The sequence below is a fragment of the Eubalaena glacialis genome, chromosome 7 (genome assembly GCF_028564815.1).
Source record: "Eubalaena glacialis isolate mEubGla1 chromosome 7, mEubGla1.1.hap2.+ XY, whole genome shotgun sequence".
Classification (NCBI taxonomy): domain Eukaryota; kingdom Metazoa; phylum Chordata; class Mammalia; order Artiodactyla; family Balaenidae; genus Eubalaena; species Eubalaena glacialis.
The window spans coordinates 37,012,704-37,032,817 of record NC_083722.1 but is presented as its reverse complement, the minus strand read 5'-3'; the positions used below and the strand labels follow the sequence as shown (position 1 = coordinate 37,032,817).

The window sequence follows — 20,114 nt, the reverse complement described above, 5'->3', positions numbered from 1 at the left end:
AAGTCTCTTCCAAGTGTGATTTAAACCTGTCAGGGACATTTGGCATTCTGTCCTATGTCTCAAAGAAAGCGAGGCTATATTTTCTTATAAAAGGTCTTATTCTGTGTACAGAGTTCTAGCCTGGATCTGTCAGAAAACCCTACTATCCATGGAAACACCTGAGATCCTTTATCATGAACAAATTGGTTTCGCCAGTTAGGTGTTATCATTACTGCCGTTGAGTATTGAGTCCATGCTCTGCATTGTGTTATATAGAGAGTGTGGTGACCAAGGTCCCAGCCCTTTAGGATCTCCTGTTGTTTTATGCTGAGTCTGGCAGTGAAAGGCTAAAGTTTTTCCAGCACTTCCGAGACAGCAGCTGGGTGTTATGTTACCTTATGGCTCAAGAGGAGGAGGTGCCTGCCCACCCTCCCAAAAGCAAAAACAAAAACAACAGCAGCAACAGAAAACCTTTGATGGGAGTTACTGTATATATGAGAGCTAAGAGTAATTGAAAATCTTGAGGCAAATTGAGAAAATTTTCTCCCTTTGCTACTCTCTTCCTTTCACTCTCACTGTACTTTCACCTAAACAAGAGTATGCTTATTTGTAGTCCCCATTTAATCTTTAATGTGTAGGAGTTCTGGTCTAAAACCAAACAGATTAGCCCCTCTGCTGCCCCTCTAAATTGCAAGTTGAGGAGTTAGAGCAAAACAAATCAAACCTTTACTGAACACTAGCTCCACATATTTGGCCCATTAGTTTACCACGTCCCAGAGATCCAAGCTACCATATGTCCTTTAACAAGGCTGTAGAGAGAGATTAGAAAGATGAAGAGCTCCCCTCCCCAGCAAAGGAGCATCAAAGACCAAGCTTTTAAAATACAAAATGTGCAGAGCACATTTACTGAAGCCTGTGTCACTTCCCCACTCATACCCTACTGACAGGCAAACCAGCAGACCCTTGTCCCATGAAGTGAATATTTTCCGTCTGGATAGCAAATTTGCAACTATTTCTGTAGTCCAGTCTTAGCAATAACAACACAATAATAATTTAATCGAAACTGTTTGGATAGATTACCCTGTTTAGGATATTTCTTTATGGAGAGGAAAAAATGGCTTATTGTAAAAGGAAATGAATTTTTTAAATTCTAAGAGTAAATAATTTCAGTCAGTTCTTTGCCTAGCCAGGTGTGTGTATATGTGCGTGTTTTTTGGATTTTTTGATATATAATTTACATACCATAAAATTCACCTGTTTTATAGTTCAGTGAGTTTTAGTAACTTTAAGTTGTACAGCCCTCACCAAATTCAAATTTTAGAATACTTCCATTACTCCAGAAAGTTCCCACGTGCCTCATTTTCAGTCAGTCACTACACTCTCCTACCCTAGCCCCAGGCAACCACTGATCTGCCTCTGTTGGTATAATTTTGCCTTTTCTAGAATTTTAGCATCAGTGGATTCAGACAGTATATATATACAGTCTTGTGTGTCCACCATAGTATGTTGTTTTTGAGATTCATCCCTGTTGTTACGTATCAGTAGTTCATTCCTCTTTAATGTTGAGTATTATTTCATTGTATGGATAATACCACATTTGTTTATCCATTTACCATTTTACATACGTTTGGGTTGTTGCCAGTTTGGGATATTATGAGTAGAGCTGCCATAAATATTCATGCAGAAGTCTTTGTATGGACATATGTTTTAATTTCTTGGGTAAATACATAGAGGTAGAATTGCCAGGTTGAATGGTCATTTTCTAAGAAAATCCCATCAGCAGTGTATTAGGGTTCCAATTTCTCCATAATTGGCCAACATTTAATGTTGTCATTCTTTTTAACTTTAGCTATTCTAGTGGTTGTGTGGTACCATCTCACTGTCGTATGTTAATTTTCATTTCTCTAATGAACAGTGACGTTAAGCATCTTTTTCATATGCCTTTTGGCCACGCATATATCTTCTTTTCTGAAGAGTCTGTTATACTTCAGATATCTTGCCCATTTTAAAAAGATTTACAGAATTGCCATTTTAACAATATTCCAACCTATGAATATATGTCTCTCCTCTTATTTAAGTCTTCTTTAATGTCATAGCAGTGTTTTATATTTTTCAGTTTCCATTCTTTGTTAAATTTATTCATAAGTATTTTAGTTTTTTGATGCTATTGTAAATAGAATTTTAAAATTTTATTTTCAGATTGTTCTTTGCTGCCACTTTGAAGTGCAGCCGGTTTTTGTATATGATCTTTTATCTTGCAACCTTACTAAATTCACTAGATTCCCTTAGGGTTTTCTGTATCCATGATCATGCCATCTGCAAATAAGGGCAGTTTTACCCCTTTCCAATCGGTATGCCTGTTAACTTCTTTTTCTTGTGTTACTGCACTGGCTAAGACCTCTGGCATAATGTTGAATAGAAGTGTTGAGAATGAACTTCCTTGCCTTTTCCTTGATCTTACGTAGAAAGCATTCAGTTTTTTACCATTTATGTATGATTTAGCTGTAGATTGTGCATAGCTGTTCCCCATCCTGACAAAGTTTAATAGTTGTTACCTGTGGAATACATTGTAGGAAAACATTGGAAATGTTCGAATACATTCTCCCAAAACAGCTGATACAGCTCATGGTGAGCTACCATGTGACCTAAAAAAGGTGAACAAAGGCGTGTTTTAGAGACTTCTCCTGTCCCATGCTTACGGTTGAAACACATGCCCTTTGTTCAGAGTCATAACGTGTCTGTCCAGCCATAGTGGGGAAAGCCTGTGACCTGAGGGCACTCTTCTTTTTTCAAAACCAAAATCAAAACAGACACCCAAGATGCTGTTCTGGGTTATTCTCACTTGAGATAATGAAAGCAAACCACACTGAGAAATGCTTTGTTTGAATTAAATGCTTTTACTACAATACAAAATCACAAAAAAATTGTGGGTAGATAGGTAATAGAATCACGTACCACCAAGATGAGAGGGAGCCTTAGCAATCATTTAGTCCAACGCCCCCCGCCCCTATTTTTTTGTTTGTTTGTTTGTTTTAAACGAGGAAACTAAGGCCAGAAAAGTTGCCACTAGCCTCATATCACACCTGTGTGCTAAATGTTGGTATTTCACGCAGGCTTTGATCTGAAACTCAAGGACTGCTGAAGAGTTTCTGACCAACATGACTGCTTACAGCAGTGCCCACTCTCCCTCCCTCGAGCATAGCTTTCATCCCCCACTGACTACAGCTTCTTGTCACATATTCTTGTCCATCCCTGGGGGACTTCTGCTCTTATCTCCTCTGAAGTACCCAGAAGATTTCTTGGTCTTTCCTCCAGATTAATACACCTGACTCTCTTAACCTCCTCTTAGTTCAGCCTCCAGAACCTTGTTCAGGACTTGGGACTCTTACATGGACCCTTCACAGCAAAATGTCACCAAATTAGACCAGTTGTGGTAAAAATAGTATTTAGTCAAAATAACAGGATTAAAATATTATTTCTTTCAAAATTGATATCAAATTGTTCTCAAAGTGTTGCTAAAGAAATGTCCTTTCTTGCGCCTTTTATGTGTGTAGTTGAAACTAATTTGTGTTTAGTACATTGTATGCAGATATCTGCTAGTAAACACTCTCTGTCTTCATACTAGATCCTTATGTGACTCCCTCTTGAGTAGAACTTCTTAAAAAGCGCGGGCCTCAGACCAGCATTTCAGAGTCCCTGAGTAGGTGGGGATGCGTCTTTGGAAAGCAAAAATGCAGTTGCTCAGGCAATTCTAATATACCCCAAAGTTTGATATACTGCCTATATACTTAATAGCTCATTTCTTCATAGGAAATGTAAAGGTAATTTAAGACAAAATAGAGTTACTGGAAATTTCCAATGAGGTCATGCACATCAGAGGTTTTATGTCAGATCTGGGCAACTCCATTCTCTTTCACTCAGAGATTTACATCCTCTGAGTGTTTAACACATGCCTTCCTCCACTGGTCTCCTCTCTCCTGCTAGATTCTAAAATACTCAGAGAGCAGGACCATGTGTTGTTCTATAGCTTCCCACTGCCCCTGTTAGAGTTATGTGGCCTATAGTAGGTACCCCATCTGTTATTATTTCTTGTAATAACATACAAGAAAAAAATTAGAAGTCAAGGAAATGTGGTGTTCTGGTGAGCCTGCTGGTTTTCTTTAGGGGCACGTCCTTTTGTGGTAGTGTTTGAAGGCAGGCCTAAGCAGGTGAATGGGAGAATGTCTGGCCCAGTCTCCATGGAAATTCTTCTTTTTTTAAAAAATAAATTTATTTATTTATTTATTTATTTATGGCTGTGTTGGGTCTTCGTTTCTGTGCGAGGGCTTTCTCTAGTTGCGGCGAGCGGGGGCCCCTCGTCCTCGCAGTGCATGGGCTTCTCATTGTCGTGGCCTCGCCTGTTGTGGAGCACAGGCTCCAGACGCGCAGGCTCAGTAGTTGTGATGCACGGGCTTAGTTGCTCCGCGGCATGTGGGATCTTCCCGGAACAGGGCTCGAACCCATGTCCCTTGCATTGGCAGGTAGACTCCCAACCACTGCACCACCAGGGAAGCCCTGCATGGAAATTCTTTATGTCAGCGTACATGTACAACCTGAGGGTTTCCCAATGGAATAATTGACTTAAGGAATAAGGTTTAGAGAGGAAACCTTAGTGTTATTTATTTTTACATACTTTTATCCGCCTTGAATTTTTATTGGTAGAGGGGGAAAAAATCAGGCGAGACAGGTATGCTATCAGAGCAGCATTGCTTGCTTGGTCTGATTAAAATTATTTGATATGCTTTTGGTTTAATTAAATACTCAACTTTGGGGATGGGTGTATTTGCCTAAATAAAACCTGTGATTCATCTTGCACATGAATAAGATAGGCTCTTTGGGGGTCACAGAGACTGCCAGGTCACAGACCTACTGTGTATAACCACACCAGTCTCTCACTCCTGCCTAGCAAACCCATCACTCTCTGACACAGAGTCCAAGCACTTAAGGGACTGAGAAGTTATCCATCTGGTGCCAGTCCAACTCCCTGAACTAACGCTGCAGAAACGACATCAGCAGTGCCCTGCCCTGGCAGGTAATCCAGCTACCACGTACATCTCCAGCCTGGAGGGACTGAGGCCTGTCTTGTTGCAGGCAGCTTAGACTGACTAGGTGCTTCCTCCGTTGAACTAAAACCAGCCTCCGTATATGACATGTCCTCATTCCTCCTCACTCTGCCCTCTGGAGAGACCTGTCACAAATCATCTTCCTCTCCTGCAAGGCTTCTCTTCAGATATTTGAACACAGTGGCTTTGGCTTTCCAGTACCCCAGTTCCTCCAGTAGCAAGTTCATTCACAGGGACTGAAGAATAGTGTGGGGACATCAAGGGCAGGGTGGGGTACAGGAATGCCAGACTGGGCTCAGTGCTTGTCTCCATAGTTTTCCTCATCAGAGGCCGTCACAAAATCTGGGAGTCTTTTTAATAAAACCTTTCACCTGCAGATCTCCTTGTGGGACTGCTCAAAAGTCTTCTGTGGAGTCCATGGTTGGCCTCTGTTGCCGTAGTTCTCAGAACATACTGAAATTGACTGCATGTCTGTCCTTCCTCCCAGACCATAAGCACTGGAGGACAGGGACCATATTGTGTTCTTCAGTAGCTCTCCGCCCCTGCTATATAGTACCTGGTGTGCAGTGTTGCCTGAATGAGTGAATGGGTGAACCCTGTACGACTGCAGTGATCCTCTGGATGAAGGAAGAAGAATAGCTTTAGGGCTTCCCTGGTGGCGCAGTGGTTAAGAATCTGCCTGCCACTGCAGGGAACAAGGGTTTGAGCCCTGGTCCGGGAAGATCCCACATGCCTCAGAGCAACTAAGCCCGTGTGCCACAACTACTGAGGCTGTGCTCTAGAGCCCGTGAGCCACAACTACTGAGCCCGCGTGCTGCAACTACTGAAGCCTGCTCGCCTAGAGCCCGTGCTCTGCAATAAGAGAAGCCACTGCAAAGAGAAGCCCGAGCACCGCAACGAAGAGTAGCCCCCACTCACCACAACTAGAGAAAGCCTGCGCGCAGCAACAAAGACCCAACGCAGCCAAAAATAAATAAATAAAATAAATTTATAAAAAAAAACCCAAAACAATAATCTTTGAAGAACAGCTTTATTGAGCACCAGCTATGTGCTGGATGCTTGCAACTGTGTTATATCATTTGACCCCTTACAAAAGCATGGTTGGACAGATGGTACTCCCTTTTTACAGAGGTGAAAACTCAAGCTTTGAAGTTAAGTAACTCAGAAATATTAGGGAGCACTTGAACCCAGGTCCGTTGAGCTGCCAGAATCCCACCACTTCTTCATGTTCCCACACTGGCCCCTGGGGTGCCCTAAACAGGGAGGGTATGGCTGCAGCATGAGTTGTCTCTGTTTTCAGCTGTACAGTTCTTAGCCGTTCCTTGAGCACTTCCCCGTCCCAAGGAAACATTCATTGGTAACAATTTATGCGACCTACTCTCTGAGAACCACTGTTCCATGTGCCACTTGTTGCTCCATCTAGATGCGATGCTTCTGGAGGACAGGGTCCATGGCATTGCCTCTTTTTTGTTCCCCACTGTGCCTGGGTAATGAGAGGCACAGTGGCACTTAATTCTCATTGACGTGTTTGTTCCATTTTCTCCTGAGTCCTAATTCATGTCCTCATTTTCCTTGAAAACTTATCTCCTCCAGGATACCTTATGCAGTTGACCTCTCCTCAGCGCCCCCGATTTATTACACATAGCTGGATTGTATTGATTTTATTTGCAGTTGATTTCTTGCTTTGCTGCTTGTGTCCTTAAGCATTTTCCTCTCTGTGCGTCTCCAGCTGTCTTAAAAGCTGGGAACTAGTGACTTTTTTTTTTCCCTTCTCCTCCACCCAGCCCCTAGAATAGAGCTCTGTACACAGTGCACAGATGACCAATAAATACTCTTGACTCTTTGAGTCTGATAGCTTCTTTCCCTTCCTGGACTGACAGCCCAACACTGGAGCTTGAATCCTTTATTTATTAGATGAGATTTCTATAGCAGCTTTCCTCTGAAGAGATCAATATCAGTGAAGTTTGTTTTTGCTTCTGGAAGGTGCTTTTAGCTAAGCAGACTGAGGTTCTGACAAGATCACATGATAGTCCTTACTCCTCAACTCTTGGCCCCTGAAGATGCAGGCTCCAAGAAAAGCCTTGCCGCTTCAAGTTTTGCTGTTTTGTTGTCGAAAATGAGCCTGAATAAGACTGTGGCAAATAGCAGCACAGCTCTGCAGTGTTGGTTGACTTTGTAGCCAGCGTTACCAAAAGAGAACTTGCATTTGGGGGGCGGGGCGCTGCTGTCTTTTGGAAGGCAGATATGGAGAAGGCCGCCCACTAGCCAGAGTCCCAGGCACAGTGGTGGAGGGTTGTTGGCTCTCACACAGTGCCTGGTGTTGCTAGAACTGTTCAGCCTCTGAGACTCCCAAGTCACCCCGCTAGGGGGCTGGGTCCCTGGGACGGACCCACGAAGGGCATGAGACACAGAGACTGAAAAGAAACAAGTGCTGGGGAGGCAGGGAGGAAGTGCTGAGAGCTGGTGGGAGAGGAGCTGTCACACTGCAGATGTGGGTGGTCAAGACTGACCGTGAGATACTGGAGCGGAGTTCAGAGGCCACAAACTGAAAAGGGTAAGTGAGTCCGCCCTATCATTTATTGGAGAAGTGCCTAAAGTAATTGGATAAGCTGGCTTGTCTAGGAAATTTCTCACCTTTCCACGTTCCTTGTTTGTTAAGATGTTATTCCCATCCCTGTTCGGAGTTAGGCAGAACTCAGTAGGGAATGAAGGCATCTACTGCAGGCTTTGCAGAGAGGTGAGGGCAGCAGCATATAGAGGCTGCTTGGTGTGGATACTCAACATCACCAAATTTGACCTGCCCTCGAGCCTGCGGTCCAGAAAACACCCTCTGCTGTCAGATCAGGAGTTAAGGCAACCATAGTTACTGAGGCACAAAAAAGAAAAGGGAAGAGAGCAGAAGTTGAGGTGCGGTGGTATTGGAGAATCCCGGCATTGACTCATGGGGTGGTGTGAGCTTGGGAGGGGCCGCTGCTTATTTTCTCCTGTGATTTGAAAGGTGTTCTCTTTCTCTGTTGTCCCCTGTGGAGTTGAGAGGTTGGGCCACCGAACTGTCTAGTTTATTTTCTACCCCAGAACAGTGCCTGGGACATGGTTGGACAGAGGGGACGACAAGAAGTACCCCTCTTTGCTTTCGGGACCTCACCAACTGCTGTACGTGTAAAATGTACAGTGCCTGGTGGATACCTGAGAGACAGGTGACCCTGGCCTGTGGGGACCTCCCCCAGTGGCTCTGTTCCGCAGCAGGCAGCCAGGCCTGCTGTAGTTATTCCAGTGAGTCCTCCAGAAAAGTACTCCGGGGCTGCGGGGAGCTGGGGGAAGTGTTCATGCAGGTGTCAGATGCTTTTCTGTAGCCAAATGTTCTGTTAGGTATCGGTCAAGATACTGCTTGTAATGCAGGAGCTGGGTTGTTCTTAGGCCGTAGAGTGGGAGGCAGTGGCTGTGGCCGTTGAAGACATTTGCTGTGGGTCAAGGAGGCTTAATCTAGTGACAGCCCATTTGCTCCTCAGGGAGCTGAGCGGGCCCCTCCCTCCCTGGACTGCCGTGGGGATGCCCGCCGAGCAGCAGCAGGCGGTTGCCCTCCAGTGGGAGACAGAAGCTCTGAGTCAGCACGTGATGGAGTTTGTGCGTCCTTGTGATTAATACATAAGATGACATGTGTTCTTTAGAGCTGTGCACCTTGGTTACAGATTCACCCAGGAAGGGGGAAAGTTCCAGACTCACAGATTAAAGGGCCAGCTTTGTGTTAATTCTCTTGCATCAATTAAATTGCTCTTCCCTTGAACTGAACTGCTACCCCAGGATTAATTTTCCTTGGAATCTGGAGTAATTGACCAAAATACTAGGGTAGAGTAGGAGATGAATGCAGTGGGAACCTGTGTGTTCAGTTCTTCATTATCTGTACTCAGCACATTGTGATCATGAGTTACAGCAAAATTTTAATTCCAGGAAAGCATCTAATGCCATCTTGGACATTTCTGGGTTGCCTCTCAGAGTGAGCTCAGCAAATATAGGCTCATATTAATAATGGCAATAGAAAAGCATAATTAGGAAAGTAAACTTGCTACTGCAAAAAAAATTTTTTAAGTACATCCAAAGCCAAAGCCAGACAATAATCATCTTTACATGGTGCTCGCTGTACCCTGTTCACCCAGGTGGTTGGAAGTAAACTGTGTGGTGGTGGTCCTCTCCAGGAGAGGGGGCGAGGGCACAGTTACCAGCAGTAAATGTTCTTTTATTTTTATTTTTTATATATTTTAAAATTTACTTTCTTCTTTCCCTCCCTTCCTCCCTTCTCTCTCTTTCTCTTTCTTTGGCTGTGTCGGGTCTTAGTTGTGGCACGCAGCATCTTTCGTTGTGGCACACGGGCTTCTCTCTAGTTGTGGCGTGTGGGTTTTCTCTCTCTAGCTTTGGCCACAGGCTCCAGGGTACATGGATGGGCTCTGTAGTTTATGGCACGTGGGCTCCTTGAGGCGCGTGAGCTCAGTAGTTGCAGCACGCGGGCTTAGTTGCCCCATGGCATGTGGGATCTTAGTTTCCCCACCAGGGATTGAACCTGCATTGGAAGGCGGATTTTCTTTGTGTAAAGAAATTTTCTTTGTGTAAAGAAATTTTCTTTGTGTAAAATGTTGTGTAGCAGAAAGAAAGCCATGTGAGTAGGGGGAAGGAGCAGGGAAGGAGGGGGTGCCCAGCCTTGAAACCAGGTGAGTGAGTTGTACTGTGTAAGGTGCGAGGGGTGACAACAGCTGGAAGAGCTATCCTGGTAACAGCCAACCTTCCTTGGGTCGAGGCTTCAGCTGCTCTAGTCTTTAATGCCCGTAACAACCCCGTTTATAGGAGACACACCTGAAGGTCTGAAAGGCTAAATGGCTTAGCAGCAGCCACACAACTGTCAAAGCAGTGCAGCTGGAACACGAATCCAGTACTTGGGCTCCAGAGCACAAGATCCTCACTGAATTATCCAGAAAGAGAACTTGAGGTTCCCCTAAGGGACATGCCATAGCAGCAGGGGTGGGACTAAGCCAGAGGTTTCTCCCAATGCCGGTCTGTCATCTCTGTCCTCCCCTGTGACCCCAGCATGTGGATTGATGAAAGGCCAGCAGAGAAAAATGGGGTAAGTATTCCTCTCTTTTCCAGGTGTTGTTCTAGAGAGACACATGGCATCTGTAGTCTGGTGTCCCCCGATGGCATTGCCACTTGGACATTCTGGACTTGGATGAACTGGCTCTTGCCAGTGTAGCCTTCAGGGGTGGCGAAACAGGCCACAGTTCTCTGGTGAGCCGTGTGTCAGGAGCCTGTCTTTAACTAAGTTGCCCCCGTGGGCCCAAGCTTTGCCCTCGGCGGCTCTTGGGTAGGATGGGTTTGGCCCTTTTTTTGCCTCCACTGCAGCTTTGGAGTTGGTTTTCTAGGAGACCTCTCTGAGAGGATAGTCTTTTACAGGACAAGGAAATATGGAAAGAGAAGGCCAACAAATCAGGAGCCTGCGGAGAGGAGGATAAGGTCTCCCCCAAAAAAGAAGTTTCCTGCTGAGTACCTCACTATTCTCCTGAGGCCCCAGAGAGGTGGGGGTGGGCGGAGGAAAGAGGAGGCCAGGAATGCAAGCACCTTCTAGGGCTTTTGGATGCTAAAAAGTGCCCCAGCTCCTAAGAGGCTGACGCTGGCTGCCTGCTTTCAGCTACTGAAAGGAAATGTTTGAAAGAGCAAGTCATTATTCCTGTGGCAGAAGCTGCCTTGAGCCATTTTCTCTGAGTTTTTAAATATATGTTCATCTCTAGATAAAATAGCCTAGCACAATGTGAGCCTGCAGCCAGCCCCCTTCTCCTCGTGCACCGAGGGGTTACAGAGCTTGCTGGGGGAGGGTTCTCAGGTCAAAGCTGAGGGCGCAGTTTCCTTCCTGGTGCGGGCACCTAGCCCCCAGGCCCGGCCCACCCCTACCTCCCACACGCACCCTGTGGCAAAAATAGGGTAGCCTTTTCCTGGGTGGAGGCAGGAATGAAGGGTGGAAGACTTGTTCTCTGGACGTCGGGTGGTAGAAGGAGATGTTCCTGGGACAGGGTGAACATTTCCCACGGACGAAAGGAAAGAGGTCAGAGTTTTTGCAAGAATGGGGCAGTCTGAAGAGACGGCAATAAAGGACACCAAGAATGGTGGATTTTTCTATACTTGGGAACTGACGTGTGCACGCACCGTGTCGGGAGCTTCATTAAGCTGGGCCGTGACAGCGCGGCTCCCCCTCACCACCGGCTGCTCCCAGGGCCGTCGCGAGTGCTCTTTGCACGGGCTTGTGTATCTTTGCCTCTGTCACAGTGCTTTTTGTTGTAGTGTTTAGCTTGTATCTAACTGATGTTTTAATTGATTTGGGGAAAACAAATGATTGCTTCTGTTTTAGAGCTGTCTTGGTATTGTTCCCTGGTTTTTACTAAATTGTTGAGTACATTGGGCTCTTCTGAATTGCAGGTTCTCCTTCCCCTTGGAAAACAGACTGATGCCTGCTTGGTGGTTCACTGTGGCTTTGGTTCCAGCTCCTTGGGCAGCTGACTCTGTCCATCCACCCATTCTCTCCCCCAGCCCAGCCGAGCACTGTGTCAGCTAACTCAGTGAGCCGCGATCCAGTTCTTTTTCTTGGAGTGTGATTGCTTTTCTCTCCTCCATGCAAAGTCAGGGATGGAGGAGAATGTAAAACAGACGTGTTCCATTCCCGAAACACCTGCAGCTGCTTTGCCTGTACCGTGGGCCTGATGAAATAAAATGCATTAAGATCCTTTAATGCATTTCTGTGCTACAAATTCTGCCTTGGGCATTGATTGGGTCAGCGAATGTGGTGTAATCCAGGGATTGCTGCTGGTGGGAGTATAAATGGTTAATGCTTTCCAACAAGCTTTCCTGTAGCCACCTGCTGTTCCCAACGTGTACTTACAAATGAGCTATGAGGTCAGTTAGCTGTCCTGAGTTTTAAGAAACTTTTATGTTGTTGGAAAAATGTGATTCTTTTCTTCTAATGTGCTTGCCCGGTCATTTCAGACACGAGTCAGGTATATTTGTTGTTTATGTTTGAAATAGACACTTCAGATAGCAAATGGTACCTACTGAGCTGAGATTTGGAGGCTCTGTTACCCAGGTTTCTCAGGGAGCTTCGGGAGGTCTTGGGTAGGCTCTGTTTGCTGTTTGGATAAAAATGTCAAGGTGCAGTCTCCGATTTACCTCCTACCTGGACATACCTGCCTGGGGCTTGTTGCTGGTGGGCAGGCACCGGGAACAGACGTGTCAGTGTGGATAGCGCGTACACGCACGGTGCCGCCTGAGGCTGCACACCTGGAGATCATTTTACAGTGCCTCGGTCCCCAAGGCTTGTCAGTATTTTTAGCTTCTGCTTGAACCTTTGACAATCTGAAATTCAAATGAGCAAGAAAATGTAAAACATTTGTTGTGAGTGAGGTAAAAACACCGGAGCAGCTGGAGCCGAGGCCCACCCTGGTCTGAGGCGTCACTGAAATGGCCACTTTGGGAGAGCCCCCGAGTGGGGGGATCTGCAGGAAAACAGATGTTTAATTAATTAAAGTCCACAAGTATCCAGAGCTGCCCAGTTCTGTCAACTTTTAAATGGTGCTTTTTTACTCCAAGATAAAGCCAATAAGCAACATTTCTGTCTGGCAGGGATTGAATAAAAATGTCAAGGGCTCAGACTTTGTGAATTTTGGCATCACTTTCTTTGTCTCCTTTAGGAAATTCCATGGAAAAAAGACAGTTCCAACCCCTGCTCAGTTCTTAAGGTTCAGAGGGAAGCACTGGCCTGGGGATCCGGGGCCTCAGCCAAGGGTAGGGGCTGTACTGCCTTCGGGATGACAGGTTGGCTCCGCCCTCGGTCCTCCAGCTCCTCCTCCACACACCTTCCCCACCCCCAACACCATAGTGGTGCCTGAGGATGGGGGAGGAGTGGAGGGAAAGGGAACTGGCTGATGAGGCCAATTATCTGGTTCAGCTGCCCTCAGGGCCCCTGCCTGCCAGCACGGCTGAGAGGTAGTGGCCCTTTCTCCTCAGGCCCTGGGTGTTCCCCTTGGGCAGTGATTGTCAATGATTTTTGTCAACAAGTAAGTGAAACGGGAAATATTATTACAACTTTATAGCACTTATAGTCAGGTATTGGGTGTTAGTTATATCATCTTTGCTTAATGATGGCATTTGTCAGACTGTTCTCAATCCTGGTGTATAGTCTCAAAATACCCACACCCGTCTCTGTGTGAGCAGAGGTGAGATTTAGCTATGGATGAGGGCGTCTGAATGAAATGGATGACTTTCAGATGTTAGCTTTAAAAGCTGAAGTTTGGTTCCTACCAGATGAGCATTTTTAGAAACCTGCATGTCAGACCCTTATGAGTCTTGGAAGAGTGAACCTTGGATCTATTTTCTGCTGGGAACGTGTTTTTAGGGACTTAAGGTGTCGAGCATCTCCAAGTCTGTGTGGCCTGTGGCTCTACACCAGGAGGGCCGAGTCCAGGTGTGCTTGTTTATAACCGTGAGCGGCCTGCACTGAAATGTTTGTCCTCCCACAGGAATCCCCCGGCCTCTCTGCTCAGGGTGAGGGTGACCTGAGTGTGCTGCCTCTGCGTTCCTCATTCACATGGGATCCTTTCAGGACAGAGGGTTAAGATAGGTCTTGAATTGTACACTTTGCCTTTTGCCTGCTCTGCCCCCTCTGTTGCTGTCCACAGCCACAGCACCCTGGGAGGAGCCCACCACGGTTCAGCCACTGTGGCTCCCTGGGCAGGCCTCTTCTTCGTCCAGCCCTGAGGCTGCCTGCTCGGTTGAAGGTTTGTTCGAAATGAGGGTGTAGCTGCCGGAGACCTTGCAGCGTAGCTCACAGGACGGGGGCAGGACGGCCGACTGGTCTCACCTGTGCTGGTCGGGCCTCCTCTCCTTTCCGCATGCCCAGGATGGCCTGTCAGCCTGTCAGGAGCCAGGCAGTGGCAGGTGGAAAGGGGCCTGGAAGGTGGGCCGTGGGACCCAGTGCTTAGACAGCTCTCTGCCCCCTCGCCTTTTAATCAAGGGCTCATCCCAAATTGCTCTTCTGCGCTGACAAAGAAAGAAACACCCACACAAGTTCTTGAGCGTTTTGTGAAATTTACTGAAAACAGCTCCGCAGCCTTAATGGAGCTCTGCGGCTTCCTCCTAGCCAGTATTTCATGGAAAACCAGTGATCCGGGGCTCCCAGGAGCGGGCAGCAGTTGTGTGATATGGCAGGGGAAAGGGCTGAGGTTAAACCACATTTAGTATTATAGGCTGATCTTTTTTCAAAAACTTTTGCCTTGGGTGTTTTCCTCGCTTTTAGGGGGTTGGCATCCTTTTAATCATTATCCTACTGCTTATCTCTCCAAAGCACTGTATGTATATAGCTATCATAAGCAAAAGTATATTGAAATTGTTTTTAATACTACGTGATGCTGAACTATGGGACCATAAGGAGGGTGTAGATATGAATTGTACATATGTGAGTGAGTTTGATAATGATATATAACTTTTTAAAATCGGGGAGAAAGAATTTCATGATACCCTGGGTAATAATACCGAAGCCCCTGTCGCAGCTCTGCTGATCAGTTCAGTGTCCTTTCTCTTTTCTTTCCCTCTGGACACTGCCTTGGCTGACTCACCCTGGAAAGGCCCCACTTGGTTTCTAATAAACGGCGTGAGGAAGTGTTGAGGCTGAGGCTGTAAATCCCCTTGTGCTCTAAAACTGTGTTCATCACTGAAATGAGAACAATCTGCTTCCCCAGCAGCCTAACTCACTTCTCTCCATATGCCCAGCTTGGTCTCCAGATTTCAGAGAATAATTGAACGTTCATGATACTTGAGTGGTTTCTGGAAACAGGTCTGTGGGTATCGAGAGAAGAGAATAAAGATTCACACACACACACCCGCCCCCCGCCAGTCACCCCCGAATGCTTTCCTGTATCCAGAACAGCCCACCCCAACTACTGACACCAAAGTACATTTAGCCAATTGGCTGCTGTCAGTGGATAATACCTACTCAGCATCTGGGACAAGTTCCAGCATGTAACTTCCACTTGGTGAGTGAACTTGACAGGAGAGGGAATTGAGCTTAATTTATATCATCTAATAACCTCAGTGCAGCAACTTGGGAAGTTAGCCTTCCAAAATTTCCCCCAGACTTTTCCCCAGTGAATTACAATGCCATATATTGTAATTTTTACCAGCTCTGCTCCCTGCTGAACTGGTGAAAGTTTACCTGCTGTTCAGTGATTTTCACCTTTCAAAAATCAAAGGCAAGTGTCAAGGTGTGTCTGACAGAGGTACACAGAACTTGAGTAGAGAAATAAGGTGTTTTTGGCTGAATGGAGAATCCTTGGGTGGGTAGAGTTCCTGTGGTTGTCATGCCGTTTCCTTTTCCAGACAGAACCTGGGGCTCTCAAGTCCACCCACCGAGTTGGTGGTCCCCAGGAGTTGGCGCAAGGCAAGCTAAAGCAGAGTTGTCAGGGGCGTAGTGAGGGCAAGACTGGAGCCTCTTCCTTCCATCCCAGTCTACCTTTGACTAATGAGGTGTTAGACTGAGCCAGGGCTGAGTTAATTTCAGGGGTAATGCATTTCCTGCTACTTTTATTCAGCCAGCACCATTCATCAGGAGAGGAGAGCCCTTGGGACCCTCTTCTGCATCATCCCAATATCTTGAAGGAAGGGAAGCAGGGGTCTTCCCAGCCCTAATTATAGATGCTGAAGGTATAGAAGTATGTCAGGACTTGGTGACAGAAATGCCTCCACACACTTCCTGCTGCCACACAGCTGGTACCCCTACCCCAAACCCCGACCTGACAGCAGGTTCTCCCCGACCAGGTGGGCTTTGCTCCAAAAAGATGATTGTGCTTGTTAGATGCAGGATGCATATTGAGGCCATCCACGCTTCTGCTGTGAAATCCTTCAGGAGAAAGACAACTGGTATCCAATATCTTCAAGTAATGAACTTATCAGTAAATATAACACACGAGCTCATTAATTTTAACTTCGCTTTTGAGCCAAGTGGGAGCTCAGCTTCTCAGGAGACAAAAATTTCATCTCTGTTCCTTTCCTTAAACCTAGTCCTAATTTAGAGTCAAACATATTGCCCTGCTCTCCCTGGGAAGCAGTTAATAACGTGTTTTTTTTCCTGCACAATGGATGGTCCAGGCTCGGCCTGGTCGCTCAGGCCGCCGTGGGCACCTGTCCGTACTCAGCATGAGCTGAAGGCATCAGAGCAGGGCTGTGAGTGTCAGCTGAGGAATATTCTCTGGGTAAAGTTGATCTTAAAAGTTAAGGCTTTTGAAATTGTTGTCCATCATGGCCAGTCTTTGCTTCAACTTCTGATATCCTTCTAAAATCACTGCCTCCACCCCTCTTCTCTGAAAAGAATTGAGGATGGGGAGAGGGATGAATCACAGTTTGCAAGTGGTGGCTGTCCATTCACTCTGGCTGCTGCGGTCTGGGCTTAAAAGAGAGAAATCTCTGAGAAAGGATGATGTTTGCTTGGAGAATAAGTGAGGAGAGCATTGGCCGGGGGGCGCGGCTCTGGGATGCCTGCCCCAAGTGCACAGGGAGAGGTGGTTTAGGAAAGGATTCCAGCCCACTATAGGTCAGTCCTGTGGACCTGGTCTAGGCCTGTGGAACCTGGAGGTATGACCAGATGCAACTGGTGGGATGAGGTGATGGGGAGGAGCCAGCCCAGATCTCATGCCCCCTTCCCTGAAAGAAAGGGCCACACAGACCCAGGGAACATTGGATGACTGTCCTCGCACACGTCCACACCCCCCCATCAGCACTCCTAGAATTTGACCAGAAGGGGAGAATGGGCCACATCCTGACACAGCTGTGTTCCCTTTGTCCTCTGAGCCTCTCTGCTGACACCCTGAGGGCCTCCTCTCATTGTTTCCTACCAGAGGGGTTTCATCTGTGCCTCTACCTGCTCTGCCGGCCTCTCAACTCTTTGTCCTCTCAACTCTTTGTTCTCCAGCGTTGTGCTCCAGAGGCCGCCCGGCAGCCTCCTCCACTCCCAGGAGGCCTGAGTGTGTGGGCCTCACCTCCTGCCCACCAGGTGGGGTTGGAAGCATCAGGCTCCATTAAGATGCCAGTCGGAGCTCGACATTTCTGTTCTTTCCTCTCTTTAAATGTAATACCTTGTCCAGTGCTTGAAATAACCCATTTTCCTCTGAGAGCCCCCATTCATGTGTCAGTTTCGGTTTGATCACACCCACCGTCCCCATAATCATTTCTCCTAGCAGCAGTGTGTGTCTTGTGGTAGATACTGAGGTTTGTCCAGGCCGGGGAAGCGCTGAGCTGCCAGCTCTGGGCTCTCCCGCCTGCGTGGGGCTGGGAGGAAAGGGGCTCAGAGCCCACTCATTTCTGAGGCAGGTGCTGCAGAGTCACCTTGGGGTTCCACCCTCAGGGTCCAGGCAGGAACAGCATTGAAGGCAGATGTGCCCCTTGGACGTTCTGAGGACGTCGGCGGACTTGCGTGAAAGTGCTGGCTGTCTTGTTAGAGGGGGGATGTTGTAATAGGCTCTTCAGCCGGAGCCCCTGCTGCAACCACTGTCCACTCACTGGACCGCCCTCCCGCTCTCTGGACCCGAGGGAGAGCTGGGCTCTGGGCACGTGGAGGCCACCCTAACGGTCTGTCTTCTCTGCTTCCCCCACTGCTGCAGGTTACGTGTTCTGTATGTTGCATCGCCTCCCCGAGCAGCATGACTGTACGTTTGACCACATGGGCCGCGGCCGAGAGGAAGCCATCATGAAAATGGTGAAACTGGACCGGAAAGTGGGGCGCTCTTGCCAGCGCATCGGGGAAGGGTGCTCCTGAAGGCCGGCTTGGCCGCTACGTGACGCTGTTCTTAGTTCACTAATGTTAGCCTTATTTAGGACAAAGTCAGCCAGACACCTTGTACTGGGCACGCGTCAGACTACAGCCAGTCCGTTTCCTTTCCTTAGCCAGCCATCCTGGTACTGTAGTTTAGGGGTTGATGGTGGTTGAAATTGATTTCTGGCTGGTTACTAAGGTGCCTGCTAGCCATTGTATAAAATTAAAACATGAAGAATATTTTTTTTTGAGCATGGCTAGTGGATTTAAAACAACACATACCTGTCACTGCTGGAGTCAAACTTACAAAAAGCCTTAAGTGGAAAGTGTTCCAGACGGAGACTCTGAGTCAGTAGAGGAGGAGAAGCTGGTGTTCAAGTCCCCACGACGCACGTGGCTTTGCCGGAAGCTCTGGTTAGTGTTCGGCCTTCACCTCTTCACTATCCTTAGTCCCAGTAGCCAGGATACCTGATGGCCACGCGTGCCCGGGCCATGGGAGGCTGTTGAGACTGGCCCCGTGGCTGGGCTGGGTGGTGGCCTCGCTCTCCCACTGAGCAGGAAATGGGGATGGGGACAGGTTAAGAAAACTTACCTGACTTGCTATGAAGAAACTCTCTCATCACACGAGAAGAGAAACAGTAACCTCACTTTGAAAATCAGCTCCACTCAAGACTAGTCCACGAATGAGAACCACCTTTTCTACACAGGACCCTTGGTCATGAGAAGCGACCACAGGCGCGCCCTGCCCCCGCTGGCTCTGGTTTGCCGTTTGCCGAGTGCAGGGATCTGGCAGTTGATCAAATAAGGCTAATTGCAGCACCGCAACTGTGGCCTACACGCTGGCCTCTGCAGCTAGATTTCTATATTGGAAGTTTTTTAAAAAGATGTTTCATAGCCAACAGGAATCAATAGAAGAGCTGGGAGCTGCCTGCAGCCCCGTCCCTTCCAGCAGGAGCCTACTCAGCCCCTCCAAGGCCACGAGGACAATGCCTTGGCCTCGCCTCTCATGTCCGTGCAGCCCCATAGTCCAAGGGCAACCAGTCCACTTCTACCACATAGCAAGTTTAGTAAGGGGGCAGCATATGTCACAGGGGCAGAGGTTGACCTGTCTAGAACAGTGGTTCATGGCCGTGGCCCAGCTTGAGAGAGACACTTGCTCGGGCAGGTGGGGGGAGGGCCTGTTTCTCAGTGTGTTTCTCTTCAGAGAGGAGTTGAGTGGAGGCAGGAGCTCAGGCCTGGTGGGGATGGGTGGGGATGGGCCTGTTTGCCCGTGTTAGGAGATCATCACCGATCAGGTGGTGGTGGTGGGGTAGACAGGAGAACGATGCCCTTGAAAGCCTGAGCGGGGGTGAATGGCCCCAGAGCCCCATCTGATCCAGGCCGGTGAGGGTCAGAGGCTCCTGCAGAGGCAGTTTGGATCTGCCCACACACAGGCTACTGGAATAGTTTAACCCAGCAACTTACCCTTTTATACCACAGCAAATGTTTGCTCAACTCTGTCTGCAAATTAACAGTTAATACCTGCAACTACAAATGTTTTTGGTCCAGAATACTGAAATTGGAAATCATGCTCTTCCCAACCTCCTCTCCCACCCCACCCCCACCAGAGTGGAATCCGCTGCAAAATCTCCAGCCTTAATTCTTGCTTCAGGACCCAGACCGGCGTCTTGCTCTAGGGCAGCCCAGGGCAGAGGGGCCAGGTCTGCCCACGTTTACCACTGTTACCAAGCCACGGCCCTCTGGCCAGTACCTGGCCATCCTCAGTGATGCGGCCCACCTCGGCCCCCCATAAAGCTCTGATCATGAAGAGGCCACCAGGCGCCCTTCCGGCCCTCCTCAGGCCCCACCGGCTGCTGCTTCCCGGCAGCGATGGGAAGCAGGCTCTCTGGGGAGCCTGGCCGCACACAGGGCTCGCAGCCCATGGTCACTTCCTGATGGTAGAGCTGGGGGTGGGGTGGGAGGGCTTGTTCCCCGGCAGTATCTGTTCTGTGAAGTTTGTTAAATGTAAGGAAAGCTTAAATTCTTGTATCTTTAAAAGAGAAAATCTTATTTAACCCTTTTGTGTTCTAGATTTACTTACACACATAGCCTAGAGCTCAGTTTTAGTTTTAACATTGTGAAAATATTAAAAGAATCTTGTAACTTTATTCTTTTTTCTCCTGCTGGAAAAAAAAAAATTAAACCAATCGTATGAAAGTTTG

The 20,114-nt window shown here is 47.6% G+C and overlaps 1 protein-coding gene across 1 annotated transcript in view; it reads left to right on the top strand.

Annotated features, from left to right (window-relative positions):
- Positions 1–20,112, top strand: part of ZFAND3 (zinc finger AN1-type containing 3) — a 332,576-nt gene extending 312,464 nt beyond the window's left edge. The window contains exon 6 of the mRNA XM_061196281.1: positions 17,762–20,112. Within this exon, the coding sequence (XP_061052264.1) occupies positions 17,762–17,916 (155 nt within the window). The 3' untranslated portion in view covers positions 17,917–20,112. The remainder of the gene's footprint in view (positions 1–17,761) is intronic.
- The last annotated feature ends 2 nt before the right edge of the window (positions 20,113–20,114 follow it).